The sequence below is a fragment of the Cyanistes caeruleus genome, chromosome 12 (assembly GCF_971803275.1).
Source record: "Cyanistes caeruleus chromosome 12, bCyaCae1.hap1.1, whole genome shotgun sequence".
Taxonomy (NCBI): Eukaryota; Metazoa; Chordata; class Aves; order Passeriformes; family Paridae; genus Cyanistes; species Cyanistes caeruleus.
In genome coordinates, this window is record NC_141712.1 from 8,381,353 (window position 1) to 8,407,773 (window position 26,421).

A 26,421-nucleotide genomic window follows, 5' to 3' on the forward strand; every position below is an offset into this window, starting at 1 on the left:
CTGAGTATGTTTGTTTTCAAGTTAACATCACAGAGCAGGAGATATTACTTCACAAAACAAATATAAAAGGCCCTTCACCAACTCCTCCCAACTCCCCTGCTTACTCCAGTTACCAGCTGAATCACTGGCAGAGAGAAAAACTTACTGTGTGCTTTTGAAAAAAATATAACACCAATCGTTGTCAATCACTTTATTAAAAGACTTTTATGTCAGTTTTGTGTTGTGCCTACTTATGTGGCATTTTCCATTTAATTTTTTTTCCTGGAACCAGTCTCATGAAATAATGTTTGCCATTGATAAGGCTACCAGCATTCCTAGAGGTGACTATGCCTTAACACAAGTCAAACAAACCTCCCAGCTGGCTGGGAAAGAGGACAAAAATTAGTGCAAAAGTTAAGACAGTGTATCTGCAGAGAGCACTAATCAACTTAAGGAAGCAGAAATACTTGCTTCCACATTTCTCAAGTTACTCATTCCTCTTTGCTTTTCTGTTTAAAATACTGTTATTCATTCTCTTGTTTAATCAAGCTGTCTGCAAAAGCATACAGTGTTGAGTAATACCTAGGTTCCTTATAAATGAAATCGTATAGGTTATCTAATTGTCTATTTTTTGCCTGTGTGTGTCTGAAATTTAATTCTGTGTGCTCACACATCAATGGCTTCTTTGTTTCCTTTTTATTAAGTCGTACAGCTTTTTCTGTCCCGCTCTATCTTAGCTCACACAGTTAGGCCAAGCTCTGCCAGCAGAATTAACACTGCTGGATAAAGGGAAAAGACTGAAGTTGGCAGAGGAAGGGGATGCCCCAAAGCATCTCCAGATCCATGGCCACTCTTCACTAACAGCAAGAATTGCCCCATAACAACTCTTCAACATCTGATGGGGAAGGAGCTTTGCACAGGCAGGAGAGCACAGGCTCCCCGCTATGAGGTGGAAGCACTGCAGTGCTGGGGGTAACAAGAACATTCAGGGGTGAAGCAATGGCAGTAAATCTGCATTTATCCTGTTCTGCCCAGATGCCTTTAGGTAATTTGTTTCTAAACTAAAAGCACCCTAAATGCAGCCATTGTCTAATCAGATGTAATAGAGGCTCTCCCTGTTTAAACTTGGTTCCATTCAGTTACTCTTCTTGTGTAACTCATTCAGCTGTTATGGAGACTATAAAACAGCTTCTTGAAGCTTTCATCTTCCTTGAGGTTTGTTCTGCTGTCTCAGATCCCAAAGAGTAGCTCCTCTGTTTTTCTCTCTGGCACTTGCTGCTTCTCTATATTAACTGCAAATGATCACAACAGGAGCTCTAAGTCCACAGTGCACATAGAAATGAGGACTAAAATGTTACTCAAGAAGTCTCTGACTGGACAACTGAAGGGGTATTACTTAAAAAAATAACTAAAAATGAGGCATTAGTTTTAGCTTGTATGCCTGGGACTAAGCCAATGTAAGTGACAAGTAAAATGCTCAGTTAAAGCAGATGAAGATTGATCGCCCAATACAGGTGGGGCGTGCTGTACCTGGATTTCACAAGTTTTTTTGTCTTGTGACCTGTATTCATTTAGGTGGAAAATCAGAACTTTATCTACATTAAGTCTTTCAAGATGGAACTCTTCATGCAAAATCAGTGATTGAATTACTTTCCTGAACCTTTTTTTCATAATTTTGAAGTTGTGTAATGCTTCAAAAGTGAAAACCCTTTTTCTCTTCCTCTTAGCTATTGGTAGCAATCAGCTGATTCTGGCTTACTAAGATGACAGAAAAAACTGATTCCAACCATTTTCCGTAGTGTTTCTAGCAACTTTTTAAAGCAAGCTAGAGTACAGGCATATTTTAATGAATGATTGCATTCTAAATAGAACTCAATCAAATAAGACCTTTTTTCCACCCCCTTTGTGTAGACTTGCTAACAGATGGCCATGGTATCAAGTATTGACTTTAATTACATTTCAGACTAGAAAATTGCTCCTGAATACAAATTCAATGCAAGGATAACACAATCTCTGAGCAGAGCCCTTCTCTACCTATTCAGTAATAACAAATGAACTTATCTGTACACAGGCAGGACACATACCTGATTTGTTGCTTTGGATTCATGCTAATTTTAACTGACCTTATTATGGAAAATCCCTTCATATCTGTTACTCTGACATTACACTTATACTCTCCTTTTCTTCCCAGTTCCTGATTGGGTTTTACATAATGTCAAGTTCTGTGTTAGGTTTTGCCTTACATCTCCTTGCAAAGCATGTGCACATTAAACAGCATTCCAGGATCTGCAAGTCAGCTCAGGTAACACTGGGAGCAGTGCCTGGCTCGGTGTAAGGCACGCAAGGTTCTTCCAAACTTTCAAGCTACTGGAAGAGAATTGTAGGGTGGAAAGGGGGAGAGGGATGGTGTGCAGGTATTTAATTGGTAGCATGTAGGAAGTTCCTTCAGATAGCACAGGTGGGTAACACATCCCAACCCTGGGCCTGGAGCCATGGGCCTTCAATGGCATTATACAGTTTCTATACACAGAAGCCCATATTTTTCTGTTACCTTTACAGCTAAAGGGTTGTACATTCATCTCCTTTGCCCACGCTTTTCATTTGCATAATTATTGCAAATAGGTTCCTGTTTCACGTTTATTCAAGCCACTTGTTCACTCCCTACATTGCTATTTAGACAATAAAACTACCAAAATCCTTCTGCTTTGGTAGCTGAAATCTCAGGCAGCTTCTGCTAAAGTATTTTGGTTAAAATACTGTAGAGCTTTTTTTCTTTTCTTTTTTTTTTTTTTCCCTCACTAATTCATCAAGCTTTTAAATTGAGTAGAAAAAATCTGACTTAGAATCCAGCCTTAATTGTAAATGTGATTTGACTGTGTCCCTGGGAGTTTTGGAAAGATAAAACACAATTTAGACAATGACATGCAGAAATATAACTTAACATGCCAAGAAAAAGATACAAGATTGACTGGTACACCCAGTAATGAAAGATGTTAAGCTTAAATTACCATCCTATAATTTTCTGCTTTGAATACGTGACTGTGTGCACACGAAGAAAGTATCTTCCAGGCAAGAGCATCTGACCTCATTAAGACAGAACTGTTGTTCCTCAGTTGTCTGTACATGTTGCATACATAAGTGAATCTGTAGTAAAACCCATGGTTTTTAAGAGGGCAAAAACTACTGGAGATGAAGGTGAGAGAAAACTGGTTTCAAGAGCACAATTATCAAAATCATGTGTTCAGAAGCTCACAACCCACAGAATCCAGTTTTTGATATTTTCTGGTTGAATACATTAGCAAAATTTATTCTAAAATAGACCTTTTCCAATAACTCTCCAAGTTAAGAGGGTCTTAATGTCTAATCACTTTTTAATGAGCATTATTTTAATTCTGTCATTTAATTCTGTTATGAAATCTAGTTCTTCATCTATATGGGCAAAAATTCTGAGTGCATATCCACTCTGAGCAATGTGTCAGGCAAAAGTAACTTGAGGATAAGTCCTCTTCTGTAGTCTCTGAATCAGATCTGCCAATTAATGGTCAGCCCCACAGATTTTCTCATGTGATATGAGGGGGTATGCAAGTCATCACTGCCATTTTAAGTCAAAATCCAGAATTTGCCTTCTCCTTCCTCCCTAAAACAGCTCATGTCAGCTTGAATTACACAAGCATAATACAAACTCAAAGCCTTACTCCATGTTAAGCAGGTCAGGTTTATTTTTCTGCTGTGAGCTGTTTCAATGAAAAGATTGGAATGCTAATTCAGGTCTTCAGGTCCCTATTAGTTAAGGGCCTCTGGGCAGTGCTTTCTTGCCTTTTGAGAGGAGGAGAGAAAAAAGCAAACAAGCAACTTGGCTACTACAGCGTAGATCTCAGCTATGCTGAAGTGTTTGGGTTTGCCAGCTCTGATTGTACAGCTTGTTTGTGCAAGTCACAGCAAAAGCAATCTCAAGGAAATAGTAGAGTCTTTCATAGTGTGATGTTATTGCCTGATAACCATCAAGAGGAGGCACAAAGCAGTGGCAATGAAAATGAAACAATTGGGAGCAGCCAGGAGCAGGCAAATTCTGAAATTCAAAAATTGCTGTAATACCAAGGTTCTCTTCTGGGATTAAAAGCAGCTCACATTTTCGTGGCCTCCTCAAGAGAACTCTTTTCAATTCTTTCCTATTGCCATTACCAAATCTACACATGCTCTCTCCAGACTGATGGTTTTCCTCTGAAATTTGCTGAAGATTTAACAAAGATAGTGTCAGGTCAGTTTGCACCCTTCTTTCCTCTTTCTGGGCACACTGGTATTTTGCAGTTTGCCAGCATTGTCAGATGTCCTTTGTAAAGGGAACCTCCAGGTTCATTCAAGCTCCTAAGGGACAAAGCAGCTCCTGGCAGGGCGTTGCCCTCATGGTAGTTCTTTGGGGTGCCATGTTCTGGCATCACATTGCTTCTTTGATCAAGTAATTCTCCCAACACTTCTTGTGTCAAGACTCTCTTCTTGAGAGACAGCTCATCATTTTATGTTGTTGTCCTTTCCTGATGGGTTTCCTGGGACTCTGGGGATGTCTAGGGCAAGAGGAAACTTCCCCAAACCTGGTTAACTGCATAAAGATTTGTACTGGCTTTGTATTGAATTCTAGTTTGTATATAAAAATCCCTTCTCCCAACTTTGTGTGATATTTAGATACAGTTGTTAGAATAACTGTGTCTGGCTTGCTTCAGGTTTCATCAGGTTTCTTAAAAGATGCATCTCCTCTCAAAAGAGCAGAGAATCAGAAGTAACTGTTGAAGGGTTTACAAAGGGCATAATCCAAATCCTGGGAGATTCTTTTATTTCACTAAAATCCTTTCATTATCCAGAAGATGGCTACTAAAAGGAAGTACATCTTTTATATTTTCTCCTTCACATGTGAAAGATGGCTTCTACAGCTTTAAAAAAGAGCTACTATCACGAATCTGTTTGCTAACACTGTCAGAAGAGTGGCAGGAGCCTGGCCTTGTTCCGAGCTGAAGCTGAATCACATTGTGAGCACAGCGTGAGGTGACGCCAAAGGCAGGAGGCTGGAGCAGAGCTTGTTTTGTAGGGCTGGGCATTGCTTCTCCTCCTTGATGTGGTTTATACCCTCTTCACCAGGCAGGAGAATCAGTCTGGAACTTACTGCTCACGAGTTTGTTATGAGAGTTCCTGTTATGCAAGCTTCCCTTCTGCATAGTTCTGCCTGCTTCCATCCAGCCAGATTGCCTCTGGAGCACACCTTGCAAGCCTGCCTGTATCCTGAGAGAGGGAGGGGATGAGCCATAGGCAAGTGCTGTGGGGGATCCCTAGAGGAGGGCCACTCCAGTGGCCCAGTTCCTGCTCCCCGTGTGTTCTTTAGCTTACAGGGACATAACTTCAACTCATGTTTCCACTCAGGTGTGTTGCTGACATGGTTAAAGCTTGGTCACTGCTTAGCCAACTGCACTGAAATAAATCTGTGACCTGTTGCAGCCCTTTTCCTGCTGCTCTACAATTTGATATTAAGATTATCAACATCACATGCACATTTCCTCCTTTCACACAGGTCTTTCCACAGACCTTTCAAAAAGTATTTGGCATATCCCTCCCATTGGATTCCCACATCCATCACCACGGGTGAAACCTTGACACAAGTAGCCGGTGACTGATGCTGCTCTGTCTGATGGATCTGAGCAGAATTCTGCCTTGAACCCATCTGCAGAGTCACAGGCACTGTCTGGATTTCCCTTGCTGCCAGCTTCTGATATCCCTGCTTTGAGACTTTGACCCATTAACATTCGGCACTTGTTCTTGCCTGTTGTTGTTTTCTGTTCCTTCCTTTTGAAACTGTAAGATGGGACTTTTTGTTCTAAAGAACTTCATTAGATTTTTTTTTAAGAACTTGTTTAGAACTTTTTGTTCTAAACTAAATCTGAACAACTTCTGATACTCCTTTTTTTTTTCCACAGAGACTAGAAATCAAGTAATAAAAAAATACTGAATGGCCATAGCAATTTTTGTATAGATTTCACTAGGAGAGGATACAGCAAGTCTCATGAAGACAGTTCTAAAGAATTGCTGATATTTAACTCATTGTCAGGGAAGGAAAAGGCTCCAGTTATTTAAAAGCATTTCTCTTTTGAAAGACAAAAAAAGACAACAGATCTTGTAGCTGAGATCAAGAAATATAAGTTAGTCAAGAGGGCCATTGGCCTTTAAGCCCATGTGGAAACTGTGTGCCACCCAGAAAACACAGTATTCCTTCTCTAACAAGATTTTATGGTGAGAGAACTATAAAATCTTGTTAGATTTTACCATACATATAGTGTATGCTTTGCTATTTGTTCCATCCTTTAAGAAGCAAAGGGAGTGTGGGGTTTCTGGAGTAGGTGATGATTCTATACTTGCAGTGATGGCAAAAACACTGAGTTTGGCCCTGGTAAAGATGTATATGGCATCAGTCCTAATAAGCTATGACATTATTTACAATAAACCTGACATAGGCAGAAAAATGGTCTGTTACCTTTGTTTTAAAGGCTGTACCTCTATAAAAACTCCAAAAGCATGTTATAAAATGCCAGGTGCCTTTCAGCATTTCACCAAGCAGCTATTTTTTATTGCAGAACACAATAGTATTTGTGAGCAAAAATTATAATTAGTCTAATGTAAGGTATTTCTATGTTACGGAGTTGGTTTTTTTGGTTTTAATCTGTTAAATCAGAGTATTTCTATTTCATGTTGCTGTGTTTTAAGACTGCCTAACTTAAGGCAAAGAAAGTATCATCCATATTCCTTAACAGATTTGTATTACTTTGCAAATCTAGTGAAACTGATTCAATTTGCTGTAAGGACCAAATACAACCAAAATATGTGGGAATTTTTCTTCATTTCAAGCAAATGGAATTTATTATTCTACATATACCTTTCTCTTCCTACTTGCTTGTAATTAGAATGAAACAGTGTTGTGCTGTCACTGGACCCCGGATAGCTTGAACAGAACATATTTTTAGCTGTTTACATTAATCGTAAATTACTAAACTTCAGCCTCAAATAAGTGTAATGTCTATCTGATCCCTATTTCTAATTCTTTATTAGAGCTGAAATGTGGCCCTTAATTTGGGGGCTCACTTAGATCAACAAGCATGAAAGAATATGACTTGATAGACTCAGTGTGTCACTTTCAATTATTTTAAGTGAACTTTTTCTTTTTTTCAATTGCTGCTAAATGTAAGGCCATATAAAATTGACCCTTTTCAGTCAGGATCATGTAAGCCAAATTGTCTGGTCCTAATGCCATTTCTAACTCCATATTTAATTTTAAAAGAAAAAAAACAAACCCAAAGGCTCTTGGGATATATGATGGACTGGATCCATCCAGTGGGGTACTGGGGATTATGCAGCCTTAAATATCCAAATCTTGGCATACCTGGGAATCTGTATTCCTGGTAAGTAGTTGTATTACTGTTGTTTTCACATTTAGCTTCTGGATTGTCATTGAAGTCCAGCACTGTAGTACACGGTGGAAAAGCAAAAATTAGTTAAGGCTTGCCAGCCACATATTCAATATCCAGATCCAGTAATTGGCTGTAAATACATGGACCAGGAAGAGGCTTTCTGAGTCCATACCCAGAGCAAATTGTTATAGGTAATTTTCTACAGAAAATGAATCAGTCTGATTTTGCAGTTCCTTAGTCCACATGACAATTCTGTCACTGTTAGGATGCCTCCCTACTATCTCTGAAATGTACATTAGAACAACTCTAAATTTATTATTGCCTTTCTCACTTATTCTTTTTGTAATGTTGGCCTTTACTTTCAATTAATCTTTTTTATTTAAACCAATGGTGGTTTTTTCAAGCAGTCAGTTCCTTGCCTTTTTTATGCTCTTATTTTATTTTGCTTTTTAAAGGGCTGTGATTGCTAATCAACATTCATTAACTTCTTTCCCTGTGTTCTCATGATGTATTCAGTTTCTCACAGGAAAAATGTCTGGCTGTTCAGATTTTGAAGACCAGGAAGCTTTTAAATATTCATGGTGATTATTTAGCACTTCTGCTGTTTATCATACAGAGCCTCACTATGATATATTTTGTGAAACATCTCTACATGGAAAAGTGGGGTCATCATACAAGGAATACTTAATCTAAGTATAAAATAAACAAGCAAGCAGTATCTTTACTGTTTTTACTATGAAAGAACTAAAGGTCTTGAGGTTTCTTTTGTTGATGGTATCTCAAATAGCCTCAAGTTCTTTTTAGCTTCCTGACTGATCCATTCTTCCCTTAGGTGTCTCAAAGAAGTTGCTCTAATGCCAACAATTCAAAATGCCTTTTTTCATCTTTTCTACTTCAAAGTGTAGTTTCCAGCCAAGTCAGCCTCTTGCAGCTAGCAGGAAAAAAAAGCCAGCCTATCATTTAAAAATGTGTCACAGTCAACACAATTTCTGTAAACCAATTAAGATTTACTGGCAGTATTGTGTAAGAAATGCATTAAGCTTTACATTAAACACTATAGCTGTTCTGAGATCAGGCACTGTTTAGTTACAGCCACATGACAGATACTAAAAATGAATCTTCTACTTCAGCCCTAACAAAACATTCTGAATGGTCCCTTTCTAGGGAATCAAAAAACCTTTTACTGAAGTGATTAAAGCCAACATTGGAGATGCACATGCAATGGGACAGAGACCAATCACCTTCCTCCGTCAGGTAAGAGTACTATGAAATATTATTATTCTTTTTATTTAGAATACATTAAAGCTGCCTGATAGCAGCATTAGTATAAATGATTCCCTAGATGCAGCTAGACTTAAAATAGTTCTTTTGTAAAGAATTAAAATGTTCATTTCTGAGCCAAAGTTCTATTGGATTGCTATACCCTGATTGTCCTCTTTTAACACAGTAGCTTTCCTTTGTTTCCATATCATTCCCCACCCATACTTTTTCCTGCCACTTCTGTGTTATCAGTCAACACATTAATTATCAACAATGCTGTTCAAGAAAGGAAGTGGTTCTCTTTAAAGAAAAAAACAAAAGCCTTTCTTCATCTGAGAGAATACTTTGAAATCTACACGTAGCTGGGTTCAACTACTTGTACTCTGTCTCACTTGGCACATTTTACCTTTGGGCAAGCTAACTGGTCGGTTAACTTTTAGGAAAGATTCCAACAGAATTCATATTTGTATATTATTCCGAAAATACAAACAAGGTTAAAATGAGTATTATCTTACTTTCTGAGCATCCCTCACACCCTCATGTAAAATCTTCTGTCTGTAATAATGTAAATTCAGAGAGTTCCAGGACAAACGGGAGCCTTACCAAACTAAGGTGATAAGATTATAAAATTAAGCTATGCAGCAAACTAGATAGACCTGAGCTTCTTATAAATTATTCAAATGTATTGCAGGTTATTCCAATGTTATTAAATAAAATGGGAAATCCTTTCTCCCCATGACTGTGTGCACACATGGATTAATTCATTGTCATTGTCCCACAAGATGACAACAGCCTATCCATATTACACCATGTAAGCATAAAAATGAGAGAGACTGGAATAAACTAAGCTGATCTCAAAAGAGACCTCTCAATTCTTTGTGTCTTACATTCCTTCATTAACTTAATTCTGCTGGGTTCTGTTTCTACTTTTACTGTGTTCTATATCCCCACTCCTTTTTTTAATTAAATATTTCCCAAGAATTCAATTCAGTAAGAACTAGAAGTTATTTTGGGGAAGGATTATTAGAACATGTCACTGTGACTTCAAAATTTGATTGTGTTTCTCAGTTCTGCTCCATATTTAAAGTCTTGATTTTTTGTCAATAAAAGTAGGCTAGTAATACACAAAGAGTGGAGGATAGAGCTGCTTAGAGATAACATAGGAATAATTAACTGTGCTTTACTGTGTTTGCACTATGCTTAGCTCACCTGGAATCTTTACTGTCTGTAATACAAATAGTTAATAATTCTAGGACTGTTTTTATCAGCTTTACTTGGAACTGGTTAAGATTTTTTCTCTTCTGTGAGCACAACCCTTAAAAAAACCACCTGCAAACTCTTCATCAATAACCTGTGTTTTAAATTAGCCAGTGTTTGTGATCTTCATTTCCAATGAAAGTTCACATAATATCATCAACTTAAAATAACCATTGAAAAGTGGCCAATTGACATTTTCTTGGCACTCCAGGTAGTGGCCCTGTGCACATACCCAAACCTGTTGGACAGCCCGAGCTTTCCAGAAGATGCCAAAAAGCGTGCCAGGCGGATCTTGCAGGGTTGTGGAGGAAACAGCTTAGGTAAGGCTCTGTTCCAGGTGCTCCTGTTGATGTTAGAAACAACAAAGGTGCTTTCAGTAGCTGCAGCTGATGGGGCAAGTTTGCACTGTGACCTGTGGGTGGTGACCAATGGTGCAAATTTTTGGCGGGACTTGTCACAGAGGAGAAGGTGAGGGTTATACAGCTATGGAGCCCTTGCCACAATAACATCTAGGCATAACTCTAAAGGGAATGCTGAGATTTTTATGTACCAGGAAAGTGGCAGAGAGTACTAATGAGGCTCTGATCTGTTGGTGTGACATCTCTTGATCCGGAGCTCTGCGTCTCCTGCAGACTGGGTGGAGGGTTTTACAATTTTACCTTCTCCAGTTGTTTTTCTTTGCCAAGGAGTCCACTGTTCCTGTAATGCTGGTGTCAACAAACAATATGTGTCCATCTCAGCTGATCCAGTGCACACTCCTGGATCTTAATTTTGAAATATCAGTTCAAGTATGTTTTCTGGGGTACCAGAAATTCAGTTACTAAGGTGATAATCCTCTGCTAAAGGAAAGCTACACTGTTGAAAGATGGTAGTCTTTTACCTAGCTGAGATTGTTTTAACTGAAGGTGTCAAAGCTCTCTTTCTCCAATGAAAAATAACTCTTGAAAGAACTATAGAGCTCTGTTCTTCAACCACTGTTCCTACAGGAGTGCATGTCATATCCAAATAAGTTCAAACTTTGCATATTTAGTAGAAAGGAAATGGAAGAGACAATTTCTTTTTCATCTAGTGACTGTGCCTGGCAAATGCCATGAGAATTTCTGCTCTGCAGATACTGCTACAGCTGCTGGGTGCAGCAAAGAATCTGGCACACTTACCTTCTTTCAAGTATGCAAACAGTGACATTTCAGAGGATTTATTAAAGTAATTGGCATATTTCTTAATCTTTGTGATTGCAGTGCCTATTTGCCCTGGTATATTTTGAGAGTAGGTGCTGTGAAACTTAATAAAATAAACAAAACATAATAAAACGAAGAGAACATAAACAGTGATTGCATTAGCAGTATTTCAAGCTTGGACTATTCCTAACAGCACAGCCTAATACAGAATGTGTTTTATCTTCACCTTCTTTGTCTTTGTCACTGGTTTGTCTTTTAATGTAGACCATTAAAAACACATTTATCAAAACTGAGAAGTTCCTCTTGCTTAATGAATCCCTTTCCTCTTTTACTTTGGAACAATAAATCCACATAGTACTCTTGCACATTGGAGTTACTGGGGATACATTTGAATTTTGACTCAGTCTTTCTTTGTAGTGATTCTTAAATTCAGGGATGTGGAAGGAGTTCTCAGAATTTGGTGCTCCCTTCCCCTTAAGGGCATGGTGGCGTGGGACACCACAGGCACATGTTGGAGGAAAATGTAAGGAATTTAGCCTTGCATAATATTTCAGAAATATGTTCCTTTTTTTCAGGACATCACACATTTCCCATCATTTCTGTTAGCTCAGTAGATTCTGAGGAAGTAGGCCTGAAACACTTGCAGTATTCAAATAAGATGATAATGCTGAATACAACCTGATGATTTCAGTGGCTAAATTGAGGTTCTGTAAGTAACTGGAGTCTAAATGATTTTTATCTTAAAATTATTTATGCCAAGAACAGCTGTACCTCTAAATTCCTGACAACTAAAACCACTGTAGACTTTACTGATGTGCTGTACTGGATTCTGTCCCCTCTCCACCCTCCCTGTCTCCAGTACAGTATGTCAGCCCCTCCTCTTGGCCTCCGGAGCTCATCAGCCTCTGTACAGCATCCCTAAACACGCAGTTGGAGGCACAGGGATGTGCAGCTGAATGGAAATCACCCCTATCACTTTGTTGGTAGTCTGACAACTTACTGCTGTTCTCTTCACGGCTGAGAAGGAGAAATTGCCTTTCTTGTGAAAAAGCAAAGATTAAAAACTGGCCCTGCTGTGTTGTGTTCAGAACCTTATTTTTCAACAATTTTGGCAATCTAACACAAAGGTGAAATCACCACATACGGTCAAAGCCATTTGAAGTGTCTCATCCATATCTGTACCTGCCTATTTAAAGGTATTAATTATAAAGTTAATATGAATATGAAATTTCCTCTGGAAGTAAACTAGAATACCCTCACTTCCAAAGAACATTCATTTGGCAAAACCTTACTCATAGTTTTGAGTCTTGCTACTCCCAGGCCATGTATGAAGGCTCAGATGTGTCCTCAACTTCTCTTACATCCAAATACTCCGGGATTCTACTGACACCACTTACTTTGCATGTGGGATAGCTGGCATATCTTTCCAGGCATTTGAGACATCCCTCCTATATATAAAAATACATAATATATGCAGCTTTTTGGGTTGTGTTTATTTTTTACATCCCACAGCGCAAACACGGGTTCTATTCAAAGCCATCAACTGAGTACAATTAATAAACATTCTGTAGATCCTCAGAGTGGTAGGACTCAGCACCCAATGGAACACAAGACAGAATGACAGCTTAGGTTTCTTTTCCTCCCTTAACAGCATCCTCCTGGCTGTGGTCAAAAACGTGTGCACAGACCCAGTATAATTTCTAGTCCTGTAAAAATAACCGTTTAGGACATCAGGGAACTTTGTGCCCTGAATCTCTGTTTTGTCCCATGCATTTGTGCAGTACTTGCAAAGGTTCTTTGTCTTTTTAAATCATGCTTTCACAGGAGTCCTACCAGGCAGACTACTAGCAGATAACTGAGAGATAAGAGTTAAGTCAGGCATAATTATTCCACTCCACCCAACAAGCAAAGAAGATTCTGCAGCTTCCTGACAGTATTCTAAAATAGCTGTACACTTGTCACTTCTTTGTCCATCAGTCTTAGGCTCCATAGCTTGAATTCATTCCTCACCTTGACCTAGGCTTATTTTTACTTTTTATGTGTTGCACATTCTCAGCAGAGAATCTAACATCTCATTTTATTTATGACTATTAGCTGTGCTCTGTAAACTGCACATGAGATTGGGGTGATTCTAGACATTTCTGCTGAAAAGTGGCTGTGGGAGATGTGGGGGAAGGAGAAAAGCAGTTTAGGACTTTTTTGGTTTCAGACTGTGGGAGAAAATGATACATTATTTTCATGTTGCAAATAAAGCCTTTTTATTTATCATGGATTAAAAAAAGTTACTCTCCTTTCTATTGCACATACTACCTCTGTTCCTTGTTCCCATTACTTAAATAGAAGTTTGTTTACATTCAGGAGTGCTTGCAACATAAAGAAATCAACTGAAAGATAGTAAAAATGGGATTGCTGTCCCAGTTTGAAAAATAGGTTTGCAATCACTCTTTTTACCAATCCAGTATGTTATTTTTTTATTTTAGTAATACTTACTGTATTTATCTACTTCCAAATTAATTATTTTGCTCTATGAACAAATGAGCTCCCTTTCCTCCTCCATGGAAAAAAAGCAAACCTGTCCACATAAATATGGCTCACATATACAAGCTACTCTGTAGAATACTAGCTCAGGAATTTTGCTAGCAAACAGAAAGTCTGATGTACATTGCACTCAATTCTCATCTCATTCTGTATTTTTACAGGATCCTACACTGCCAGTCAAGGTATAAATTGCATCCGTGAAGATGTTGCTTCATATATTGAAAGAAGAGATGGAGGTGTTCCTGCAGACCCAGATAACATTTATCTCACCACTGGGGCAAGCGATGGCATTTCTGTAAGTGTTAAAATGAAACCTGTCCCTTCTTGGTACAAGCTGTAGCTTATCAGTTACCTCTGCAAATACAGATGATCCCTGTTGAAACTCTGGTCTCACAAAGTCCTGTGAGTTTGGTCTGGCAGATACTGCAGCCACATTCAATGAATATCCAATACTGTGAACAAACCAGTGAAACCCTTGTGTGAATGTCAGGAGTAAGCTAAGAAGCACGTGCAAAGTCTCTTAGTATACATTAAATTGTACCTTTCTGTAAAGGTAATATGAAATGAACTACAGGTGCCTAAATATAAATTTAGAAGATTCAGTGCACTCAGACTAAATAATGTTTTTTCTCAGTGGTTAAGACAACATAAACACTGAAGATTGGAGGGTATCAGTCAGTGGCAGAGGGAAGAGGGATTGACCTCAGAGGTGAGAGGTCTCAGCTCTTCTTCCAAGTAAACTCTGCTAATACAGATCAATGCCAGTGAAAATCCCAAAGATTTATTTCTCTTTGTGTATTTTAGTTTGTTTGAGAAAAACTTCAGGCTTTGGGTTCAACCAAGGTTCAGAGATGGTCCTCAGTTAAGACAGGAATAGCAGTCTCTGTCAGACCGCTCCTTCACACAGACACACAATAGAGCAGCAGCAGCTTGGCTTTTATGAAGGCAGCCTTTGCCAGTGTGTTGGTGAAGGTGGTTTTTTAAAGGACATCTAGTGGCAGAGCTCAGAATGACAGCAGGAATCCGGCAGGAGCAGCTCTCCAGAGGTCTGCAGTCAATTGGCTTTCCAGAGTTTCTGACACTGGCAGCTTGTCAGGAATGGCAGCGCAGCACATCTAATCTGCATCATGTTGATTTGATTTCACCACTGATGTAAAGTGAGCACTACAATGAGTCTCATTCTTTGGCCCTTCTAAAGATAAAACAACTATTGTTTCACACCTCAGGGGAGAGAGGGTGTTAAGGAGTTTTTAAATATGCATTTGGTCCTGATTATATGTTTTGGATGCTTGATATTTTTAAACTAGTGGTGGGTACAAAATTATGTTGATTATAAATGATTAGCTTAGCAGCTGAGTATGTGATGAGAGGCATAGAACAGCAGATTTTGTACTAGAACCACAAAGAAACTAGAGGATACTGCTGCTGAGAGAAAAGATATTTTTGGGTTTAGATGCCAATTACATGCTGATAAGGATGCTTGCTTTGATTGCACCTGTACTCCAGAGTTCTCCTGTGGTTATAAAGACAAGAAATCTCTCTGCTTCCTGCCCCTTGTGTGCTGTTTAATATAATTGACATGTAAAAAACCTCCATATCACACAGCCATTGGGCAGAAGGAAATTGTCTGGACTCACCTTAGCACAAACATTACCTTTCTGCCTGTATCTTCTGGGCATAATCTACATATGACTTGATTTCCATCCCAAGACATGCAGATTTTGGTCAGTTCTGTTGCTTGAAAATGAAAACATAATTGCTCCTAATGTAAAACAGGTTGCTCTGTTCCAAGTGAGAATCTCAAGGCCCCAATTATAATTTCTGGTTTTATTTATTGGTCTCTTATGGTTAATGAGATAAAAGGAATGGAAGGCAATGAGCAAGAACTAGCTAAAGCTTCTTTGCGTACAACAGGGCACAGCAGAAAAATCATGATCTTGATATTCCTGTTTCCAACTTGCCCTCTAGCCTTGTGCTCAGAATGTCCTAAATTTTGCAGTTGATCAGGCACGAGCTTTGGAAGTTATGACATGAGAGGATTCCATTAAGCTTAGACCATCATCACTCAGCCAGTAACAACTGGAAATAAGTAATTCTGTTTGACTATCTGCTTCTAGGACAGAAATCCTCCTTAACTCTACACTTTTATACAAGGAAAGTTTAGTAACTTATTCCAGAGTATATTATTAATTCTGGTGTGTGACCTCTTTTAATTCCTACTTTTTCCCCAGGCAATTTTAAAAATCCTGATCTCAGGAGATGGCAAATCTCGAACAGGAGTGATGATTCCTATACCCCAGTATCCCTTATACTCAGCAGCCATCTCTGAACTGGATGCTATCCAGGTGAACTACTATTTGGATGAAGAAAATTGCTGGGCTCTAAATGTGAACGAACTTCGCCGTGCCTTGAATGAAGCTAAGGCATATTGCAACCCAAAAGTCCTCTGCATCATCAACCCTGGAAATCCCACAGGTCTGTAGGAATTTTGTTTAATGAAGGGGTTTTAAGACCATTTTCTTTCCTTTTTCATTCAATTGACATTGAAGGCAAATCCTAATTACATATCAAATATGTCAAGCTGAATTCCAGATATCAGTGCTCTAAGTAGGACAGTATGCTTTACTTTTAGAAACATACTTTCAGTATCGTGGAACTCCAGAAAGGAGGAAGCAGACTCACTTCACTGGATCCCATCTGAAGCTGCTGCTTCCACTGAAGTTTTCCAGACTTGTCTAATGGCTTTCAGTCACTTTTGGTCTTTTCAGGCACTTTTGGTCTTTAGTAAAGATCTTGCCTCTGGCATGGCCTGTAGCCTCTTGGCTTCTGAGAGGCAATGACTGTAATAACTCAGAACTCAGTGGCAAGCCTCCCTCAGAATTTAGCTTCTTGAGTAGTTGAGGTTGATTGGTGAGAAGCTAGCTTCCAGCTAACCATCATGCATGTGAGCATTTACAATGATGAAAATGCTACACACAGAGTACTCTGTTAGTCCTTGATTGATTACTCTATCTCACACTCCCATTGCTTGAGATGGACTAAGTTACCTTGTACCATAATTCTTCCCAAAATGCTCCTTAATTTCATGCTTAGTGAACTAAATTCTAAAGTTCAATAACACTTTTCAGAGGAGAGTTTCAAAACTCTCATTGAAAACAAGGGTTTTCAACTTCTTGAAAAGTTGGTAATCTAAGTAGGTGTGGGTAAAAGGATTTGTATGTGAACACTCCAGTAACTTTCTTCTTGCTTTAAAAATTAAACTACAGGACAGGTGCAAAGCAGAAAGTGCATTGAAGATGTGATACACTTTGCTTGGGAAGAGAAACTTTTTCTTCTGGCTGATGAGGTAATGGAATAATCTGTTCTCTCAAAAGTTAAGAGTACTCATACGAGGTATAATTTTGTTCCATGTGTGGTATTGGTATTTTTTAAGTACAGGGAACAGACTAGACTCTCTGTTACCATATTAAGACATGAACAGACATGCAAGATGCTTAGTATGAAAGGATCAATAGAACAGGTGGCTTGATCTGGGCTTGAACTAGAGAGAAAGTGTAGGGAACACAAGGAAGAACTTTGCTGGAACAGACCTAAAAACCCTTGTGGTGCTCAGACCACTTCAAATGGAAGGAACAGATGGAAAATCAATTTAAACCTACAAGTAAATCATACAAAGTTAAATCATACAAAGAAGCTCACTTTTCCTCCAAAGGCCCAGCCTTTAAGTGTGGTCACATCAGATAACAAGTATCATTACAGTAACTATTACTTAACAAAGAACCTTGTGTCTTCTAACAGCTTTTAAGTTTTGAGTGTAAGCACTGTTTCTTCAGTTCAGATCTGCCTCTCTAAAAGGCCGTGTTTTATCCTTAGTTGGGGGAACAGAGCACATTAATGTCTTCTGACTGTTCAGGTTTACCAGGACAATGTGTACTCTGAAGGATGCCAGTTTCATTCTTTCAAAAAGATTCTGTATGAGATGGGACCCGAGTACTATAACAATGTTGAGCTGGCCTCTTTTCACTCCACCTCTAAGGGATACATGGGCGAGTAAGTCTGATTTAGTTTTTTTTTATTTCATCTTCCTCATTAATCTGGTTGGACAGCCCTTTCATGTTACTGACCTGAAGGTAATCCACCATAATTAATCCTCTATTAATTTTAACCAAAGACTATTAAGAAAAGAAAAACAAGCACAGAGTAATGGATTAACTCAGTGGTTTCCAAAGTACCAAATAATAAGTGTATTTATTTCAGACACCTAATGCCTCAGTCCCACAAAGGTGAAATCCTACAGTCCCAATCTGGACTTGTGATAAAGGAAAGTTGGCCTCCAACATTCAAGGGAACAGCTCAGTAATCACTGGGATATTACAGATGTTTGGGTTTCGTTGTTTGGGGAGGAGGAGATGAAAGAAAAAGAATTTTTTCATTAAATGTATGCTGCTACAGCCATATGCTCTTGTTCTGAAGATTAAAGATCCATGTTAATTTTTAACTTGCCTGCCAGGGAAGCTGCATGTCCACCTTTATCTCTGTGTGGGATACTAGGACTTAAGGACATGTCGTGCAGCTCCATCTTAAACCATTATCAGTGTGGCAGCTGTTTCAACAAGCTGTATCTTACCTATTGTGAGATTCTCATCAATTGTCTTTCCACTTCTGCAGTCATTTTCATTGTTTCATTGTATTTATTGACTTGAGATTAACCAATCTTTTCTGTTAACTTTGTCACAGATGTGGCTACAGAGGAGGTTACATGGAGGTCATAAACTTGCACCCAGAAATTAAAGGACAGCTCGTTAAGCTGCTTTCTGTTCGCCTTTGTCCTCCAGTCTCAGGACAAGCAGCCATGGATATTGTGGTGAATCCTCCAGTACCTGGAGAAGAATCTTATGCACAGTTCATAAAGGTCAGCAATAACATGCTTGTTCTTTTGTGCAATTTCCAAATCTGTCCTAAGTATTGGGAACTCAAATTATGCACAGAGAAACAAGAGTTTTCTTTCCTTTCTCCTTGAATGATCTAGTATTAACACAAATTTACAGAACTATGCAGTGTATTGAAAATTAACTCAGTATGACATTTAAAAATACTAGGAAGGCATTGTCAAATCAGCTTTCTTGCTGATAAATTCAACATTTTTCCTGTGTTTAATATGAAAAAATGTTTACTAAATAAGATTTGCTGTTACTAAAATCTAAACAGGAATATAAGTTTAAATAAAGTTATAAAATTATTCTTTTTCTTAAATATCCAGTACCTCTATATACTGAGCAACATGAAAATCTGTATTGAAGTATACATATAATTTCTCACTTGTAAAAATGAAGCTGAGTCTGGCTTAAGATATTACATTATCAAGTCAAATCAAAGGTTCAATTAACATGGTCTCTAAAAATAGCCAAGATTGGATGCTGAGGAAGAAGGCTGTAAAGAAGAGGGCACACAGACAGAGACTTCTGCAGTTTATTGTCTGTCTGCAGCACTGTAATTGTATCCTGCTAAAGCCTTTTTGCACTGCAGTTTTTAAAAGCACAGCTGGAATTTGGAACATGGTTTGCTCTAACAGCTCAGCAAAGCCCTACCAGTGTTTCACCTGAGAAAAGCCTTTTGAAACATCATCGTTTCTCCTGGTGTTGTTATTGCTGCTTGAATTGTTTTCAACTGAACACCTTCCTTTTAAACAGGAGAAGGAATCTGTTTTGAACAATCTTGCCAAAAAAGCTAAACTAACAGAAGACATGTTTAACAAGATCCCAGGAGTTCACTGCAACCCCCTTCAAGGAGCTATGTACGCTTTCCCACGGATCTTTATTCCTTCCAAAGCCATTGAGGAAGCAAAGGTCAGTCAGTCATTCTTACCCCAATCAATTTTAACCTCCTCTCACCTGTGCCTGCCACTTCTAATGATGAACTTTGATTCCAGAGATGGAGTACAAAAGCAGTATTTCATGAGCTGTGTAGGATCTTAAATATAACATGGGTTTTATTTGAAAAGCGGAAAACAGAACAGATCATTTCATGCCAGTGCTAGGACTCCCAGATTGAGGGTGTCCCCAGGGACATTGGTGTTTAGGTCACACGAGTAGCTCGTCCTGTCAAATTGCTGCCCCTGCCTGGGTTAAGGAGACCAGCATGTGTGAGTGGCAGTGTGCTACTGACCCTACAAGAGAAACACCAGGAATGGGAAAGAGGGCTGGAAGTTTCCTTACAAATTTCACCTTTTTGCCTTTGGGACAGTAACCTATGTTAATAACTGATAATAACTGATAATAACATCTTTTTGTTCCTAAGTGGAGCTCTGAAACCTAATTTGTAATACTCATTTTGTAAAGGGAACTTTATTAGCACAGCTGAGAACAAAAATAGGGCTGTTTTTCAGCTGCTTATTTGATTAGGTATATAACCTGTATATATTTAAGAACTTTTCATAGTTATTAATCAGAGGACTTCCTAGGCAGCAGATTATTCTGGGGGGAAAAAATAGTAACTTCCAACAGAACTGGAACACACAGTTCTCAAATTAATTTAATCTTATCAAATGTCAGCACCTTAGATTTTTCCAAGTACAACTTTCACACTTTTGACAAAAGTTACAAGCAAGTCAAGGGGAATAACAAAATTACTTAAACCCTTTCTTTTGAAGTGAGTTTTTGTGCAAGTTCTTCAGCCCTGTTCCTCCATGAAGTACTGTCATTTAATTCAGTGTGAACTGACCCATTAGCAATTGTTCCTCATCTTCTTTAGTAAATTGAATAAGAAACTATTAATGTAACATAAGGTTTCAGGGAAAAAAAATTCTATATATTAGGAATATTTTGACTTCAATAATTCTAAGGCATCCATTCCTTTAGGCTCATAAAATGGCACCTGATATGTTCTATTGTATGAAACTTCTGGAAGAGACTGGAATATGTGTTGTACCTGGAAGTGGATTTGGCCAGAGAGAAGGAACCTACCATTTCAGGTACAGTTTCTGTTTGTTTAAAAGAAAATTAATAGTAGTAAGCAAAGTATCATCCCAGTTCTTTCTCTTCTGATTAAATACAAGGATTTTTATTTCAGTTTATGTTGTCTCAGTTTCTACTGGATAGTTATGGTGGACTGACAGCTAGGTCAAAGACCTGGTCTGCTAGATGAGCTATGCAAGTTTTTATGGTGTTTTCACAGCTTGCTGGCATAATTGTATTCGATTTTCACATGCTGGCATTTGAAATGCCTTCTCCAGGAACACAAATAATAGTGATAGTTTAGACTTTAATTTTAAAGTTGGCTCTAGAATTACAAAAATTGCCCTGCATTCTTTTGTGGACAGGAGGGGGTTAAACTGTGTTTCCGTATGGAGAAACTGCATGAAAAATGCAGTATCTTCCCTATAAATCTGCTCCTTAAACACTCTGTATAACTTTGCAAAAACGAGATGTTGAACTAAATATTCTAATACCAAAACTGTTGCTTTTGCTTCCAATAAACAGAACTTTGCTCCAGCCAAGCCACTGATAGCTAGAATTTATCATGGAATTTAGTCTTCCTCAGTCTGAAACAACACGGCAGGGGTATCTTTAGCCTTGACAGTTCTGCAACACAGCCAGCTGCGTCAGATCCCTGGGTGCAAGCAGCTCCAGGAAAAACCTGGAGAGTCCATTCCTGCACCAGTGTGGGAAAACTATTGTGTTCTGTGGCTCTTGCACACAGCCAGGCATCCACACCCCATGGGATTTTCAGGGTATGCAGAAGAAAGGAAAAAGGGACTAAAACCTGCAGAATGGGATGTTGCATTCTTTTAATGCTTCAATTAAAGCAAAAATGTCACTCATAACTGACAATTCTTAAAGTCAAAAAACTGGGTATAATTTGGCACAACTGCCCAACAGTGGAAACTGTGTTGCTGTTATTTCTTACTGATAATCTTCTACACCACTCAAAAGAAAGTAACAGTTCTTGAATTCCTGTATTCTAACCAATAGAAACAAATTAGCTCTAGTTTATAGTATAGTTCAATTAAAGTATAAATACAAAAAATGAGAGAATCGCATCAAAACATGTTACTTGCTGTGCTTTGAGATTATTCAAGGTCTCTGCAAAGATCACAGTTTAGTTGGTTCTGAAGATAATATGGGTTGGTTTTTTTTATTTCTTTAAATATTGTTTTTCAGAATGACCATTCTTCCTCCAGTAGAGAAGCTGAAGATCCTACTGGAGAAAGTGAAAGACTTCCACATAAAGTTTCTTGAAAAATATGCATGAAACTACTGTGGCTTTTCCCCCTTCATCCCCTCCCCTTCAAGGCAAATGCAGACAATGAACAATGATGTGCTGAGAATGTGCTGTTTATCTAATTTAACTAAATTCAAAATAGATAGAACCAGGCTCAGATACTGCTACAACTTATTGGACTATTAAAGTTATGTCTGGTGTAGAAGACTTTGTTACACCAAGTTGTTTTTTTTTAAGGGGAAGAATGTGAAGAAAGCAGTGAGAAGAAAGTCAGTAAATGTTTTTGTGCCTTGATTGAAAGTTACATTTGTGAACTTTTGACTCAGTAAGGGAAGGGAATTGCTCATTAAACTTACTACTGTCATGTGGGTTTTTTTACAAAACAGAAATTCCAAGTTCAATTGTTTAAATAGGAATGTGTTTCCCATCTTAGAATTCTACTAAACAGAAATCCAAACTCCTACATTATAGGTATTGCTCAGTTCAATTTTTGTTGTTTTTATTATTAAGTGTGTTCTCCAAACCTTATCAAGCTTGCAGGGACACTGTGCTTATTTAAAAAAAAAAAAAAAAATCTTCAGCAGATATGTGCAGATACCTTTGAAATTCTGAAAAGGAATCCTGCCATCCCAGCATAGCTGGAATGGAATATACAGTTTTGATCAGAGGAGTGAAAATGGTGTCTGCTTGAACTGTATTTTTATGAAACTGAAACATAACAAGGAATACAATCTTCTTCTTCCTGTGCTATTCAACACATGATCCCAGCATAAGAGCACTGAATACTTCCTGCCATAACAACTCCAGGAGTCTCCTGTTAACTCACATCTTTTACACACATGGAACAGAGTAAGTTACTGTCCCAAAGCAGATGTGAGTACAGTCAATCCTTTCGAGTAGGGTAAAACACAACCCTTTCAGAACCACTCTGTCTGTGGGGAACATTTGTTTGGAAACATCACAGCCCCTCTAGCTGGCCAAAACCCAGCTGGAACTTTCAAGGACTGACACGTTGTTACCAGGGGAAATGCTGGGGCTGATTTCTAATGAAGAGGAAGGTATTTAAAGGAAAATGTCTTGCACTGAGCATAAAGATAATGATAAAGTACAGCTCACACTTAAATCTTCCACAGTCCTACTGCTGGCTGAATGATCCTGAGTGCTTCTCAAAGCCCAGCTGAACGAGGTGGCTATCTAGTACAGCTGAGTGACTCCACTTATCTCTGCCAACTTCCCTACAAAACAAAGGACAGCTTCTGTTTCTCTAGAGCTGGAAGCTGGACACCTTCTGCTAGCTCTGATAAAGGGCTAAAGGAACAGTGCTTTCAGTATTTAGATCTGAAAGCATTAGCATTTGTCAGGCTTAGGCTCAGCATTTACAGAGTTTATTCATTGAGAATATCACATTCAATCTTGTAATTAAGTTATTATTTAGAAGTAAACTCATTTTAATGTCTGCTGGCACTTTGTGAGGTTGCTGTTATACTGGGTCAACACTCTTTGCTGATCCAGCTTACTAAAGCCAAGGGCTAGAGAAACATCATCCAGATAAACCTGTGCCAATTTATCACGTGAAGAAGATGAGATGTTGCCAATAACTGTCCTTGCCACAGCAGCCCCAGTCTATGACCCAGCATTAGCAGTGGATGAGCTTCTCACAATTCCTTACTGAGGCCTGTGAGAAGAATGTATTCTTCTCAGTCACCTGCCAGGGTCACAGGTTATGGATGAAATGGCACGGCTGCTACACAGAGCAACTACAGAGGATTGGAGAAAAAAAAAAAATAAATGTTTTTCTCCTCAGAGCAGTGCACTTCTGGGAGGAGAGCACACTGAGCACACTTATGCTGCTACCATCCATTGAAAAATACAACCTGTCAGCACTCTCCACTGGGCATCCTTCATATGCACTAATAAAACAAACCCAGAAAGCAAAACCGTGGGAGGAGGTCAGAAAAGAGATGTGAAAATAAGACAAACAGCACTTTCCTGCTCTAGGAATGTGTCCAAATCAGATCTGGCTTTGGACTCTTAATGCAGTGTAGATTGAAACTAAGATCTAATAATGGGACTTAGAATATTTTTTATATTTTTATAACTACAGCTTTTTCATGGGGTAGTATTTGTAATCTAATAAGTCAATAGATTTTATATTTGCCTTGCATTTGCACCTGATACTTCTGGAAAAAAATGTAAAGATTTACAAGTTTATAATGATAATTTACAGGTGTGAAAGGCTTTTTGTTTTAAGTCGGGACAGCAATTCTTACACTTTTGAATCAAAATATAATGGCATAAACTGAGTTTTTTCTAAACATTCTATTATGGTGCCTTTTCTGTTTCTGACATTTTAAGGGATAACAATTTATTCTTGATGCATCTCATATGGAAGGGTGGTGATTTCTATTGTCCATACACAATATTTGTATGTACTGTGATACGGTTAATGTGCATTTTCGTGGAACAATTCTGTAAACCTAAGACAAAAAGGCTTGTTTTCCATGTCATTGAAATATTTCATTAACTACAGACAATCCTTCCTTTCAAGTGCATGCTTCTAGGTTTGATCTTCCTCCAGGTGCTCCTTATGACAGTACTTCAGATGTATGAGACTTCCAGATAATAAAGCAAATGTTAAAAAAATGGTAACACTTCTCCGTTTTCTATGTCACTGGAGCAACACCAGCTGGATTACACTATGACACATTTGATCCCGTGTTCAAACCAGTATTTACTAATATTTAGTACCCATGTACCAGGTCATTAATTTCTGCATCACCCCAGTTTATGGACTTGACATTTGTCCAACTTATTACCACAAAACTATTCCCTACCAGTGCAGAACTGTAAATAGAGATGCTCTTAGGCAACTTTATGCTCATAATTAATCCTATAATGTAAGGAGTTGTAACCAGGAGTCAAGCAAGCCAGATTTCTTTCTTCACAAGAGGATCAGCCAGGCAGCTGAGGCTGATCAACAATGTCCTGAAAGCTTTGGTGAGGGCTTTTTTTGGTGTTGTCAGTTCCCTTTTTAAAAAACTTCTTACATAGCTTGTAGGAGATTAAATTTACAGAGCAATACTATCTTGTAATTTTGCAGTGACCCCTCAGAATTACTTTAGTGGTGTTTATTTGGTAATTTCAAAGAAAAAAAAATTAGGGAAAGGAAAACTAGTCCTGCTTCCATAAACATATATGCATATGCCAGAACCACCAAAAGCAGGATGTTATTTTCTTTATATCAGGATTTTGAGTGTTTTCTGGAACAGAAACACCTGTTTTTCTGGAAAGGTTTTTTTTTGGGGGGGGGGTGGGAAGTGGAGTATGTTGTTTGTTTTACAAACAAGAAGATGGTCTGGTACAAATTGCTTATATTATGAATTGTCAGTCAGATTTTTACAGCTGTTTTTGAGTGACATAGTCTGTGCAGTCTGGCTCAGGAGATGTGCCAGATGCATATGATAAAGAAAAAGCTACTCACTTCAGAGAGCTTCCAGCCTCTGTATACACCATGTGAAAACCACTAGTATTTTAAAGCATTATCTAAATGTCCTTTTGCACAAATCCTTGCTCAAATTTATACAAAATCCAAGATATTAATACCTCTGGTATTATTTTTTTTTTTTTTAATTTAGATACATGCAAGATAAGTTCCTTCAAGGAATTCTATTTTTAACTATGTGGATTTGAATATTTTTATATATTCAATACTTGGTGTATCCATGCCTTTCGAATGTTCCCTGTTACTACGTGTTTATTAAATCCTGTCTTCATCTGATCAGAACTTGCACAAGCTGTAACCATTTGGACAGAGCAGGTTATTCCCTTGGTTAGCTCTGAGACCCTGCATGTTCTGCACACTGAACAGCAGTAATTCAGCTAAACCCAAAGCTGAGCTCTGAAACAGGGCCCTTCCTATGGAGCACTGAGGCTTCCCACACGTGTGGAAGCCCTGGCAGGGAAGCACCGCCTGCCCCAGCCCCGGGCAGCCCGGCTCCGGTCACAGTCCCCGGGGTGGAAGCGCTCACCTGCTCCAGCGCAGCTCCAGCGTGCCCGGGGCTGCTCCAAACGGGGAACAAAACAGCGCAATCCCTTTGTGCCTCCAGCACCGAGTGTGTGTGAGCCTGTCCAGCTCCTGCCAGGGCATAAGGATCATTAAATCGTAGAATGCTGAGAGGTTGGCTTGGACCTTAAAGGTCCTCTTGTCCCACCCTCCCCGCCTGGGCAGCGACGGCTCCCACACGGCCAGGTTGCCCAAGGCCTTCTTATCCAGCCTGGCCTTGAGCACTGCCAGGGTTGTGACATCCACAGCCTCCCTGGCTCCCAGTGTCTCACCACCCTCACAGGAAATAATTTCTATTATCTAACCCCAGTTTCCCCCCTTTAAATTTGTACTCATTTCTCATGTCCTGTCACGACAGGTGCCAACGCCCGAGGCACCTCCGAGACGGGGCACTCCCACACCGCCCTCCCCTCACGCCCTTCCCTCCCTTCTGACAGAGCCCGGGGACCGCGGGCTTCGCTCGTCCCCGCCCCGGCGGCTC

General features: G+C 38.9%; 1 protein-coding gene and 1 long non-coding RNA gene across 4 annotated transcripts in view; one reads left to right on the forward strand and one right to left on the reverse strand.

Annotated features, from left to right (window-relative positions):
- Window positions 1-24,526, forward strand: part of GPT2 (glutamic--pyruvic transaminase 2) — a 29,572-nt gene extending 5,046 nt beyond the window's left edge. Inside the window, exons 2-11 of the mRNA XM_086847113.1 lie at window positions 8,589-8,678; window positions 10,153-10,261; window positions 13,819-13,952; window positions 15,889-16,132; window positions 16,924-17,003; window positions 17,571-17,707; window positions 18,395-18,569; window positions 19,348-19,503; window positions 20,515-20,627; window positions 21,817-24,526. Coding sequence (XP_086703239.1) covers window positions 8,589-8,678; window positions 10,153-10,261; window positions 13,819-13,952; window positions 15,889-16,132; window positions 16,924-17,003; window positions 17,571-17,707; window positions 18,395-18,569; window positions 19,348-19,503; window positions 20,515-20,627; window positions 21,817-21,907 — 1,329 coding nt within the window. The 3' untranslated portion in view covers window positions 21,908-24,526. The remainder of the gene's footprint in view (window positions 1-8,588; window positions 8,679-10,152; window positions 10,262-13,818; window positions 13,953-15,888; window positions 16,133-16,923; window positions 17,004-17,570; window positions 17,708-18,394; window positions 18,570-19,347; window positions 19,504-20,514; window positions 20,628-21,816) is intronic.
- On the reverse strand, window positions 178-26,375 carry LOC111934647 (uncharacterized). Of its 3 annotated transcripts, none has more exons than XR_015275227.1 (4): window positions 26,273-26,375; window positions 25,906-26,012; window positions 10,174-10,284; window positions 178-1,271 (listed from the first exon to the last, which is right to left on the reverse strand). It is a non-coding gene; the product is annotated as an uncharacterized LOC111934647 (long non-coding RNA). The 3 variants fall into 3 exon arrangements; XR_015275228.1 differs by lacking the exons at window positions 178-1,271; window positions 26,273-26,375 and adding exons at window positions 3,258-5,250; window positions 7,397-7,477 and having other exon boundaries at window positions 25,906-26,046; XR_002867346.2 differs by lacking the exon at window positions 26,273-26,375 and having other exon boundaries at window positions 25,906-26,219.
- Window positions 26,376-26,421: the final 46 nt, after the last annotated feature.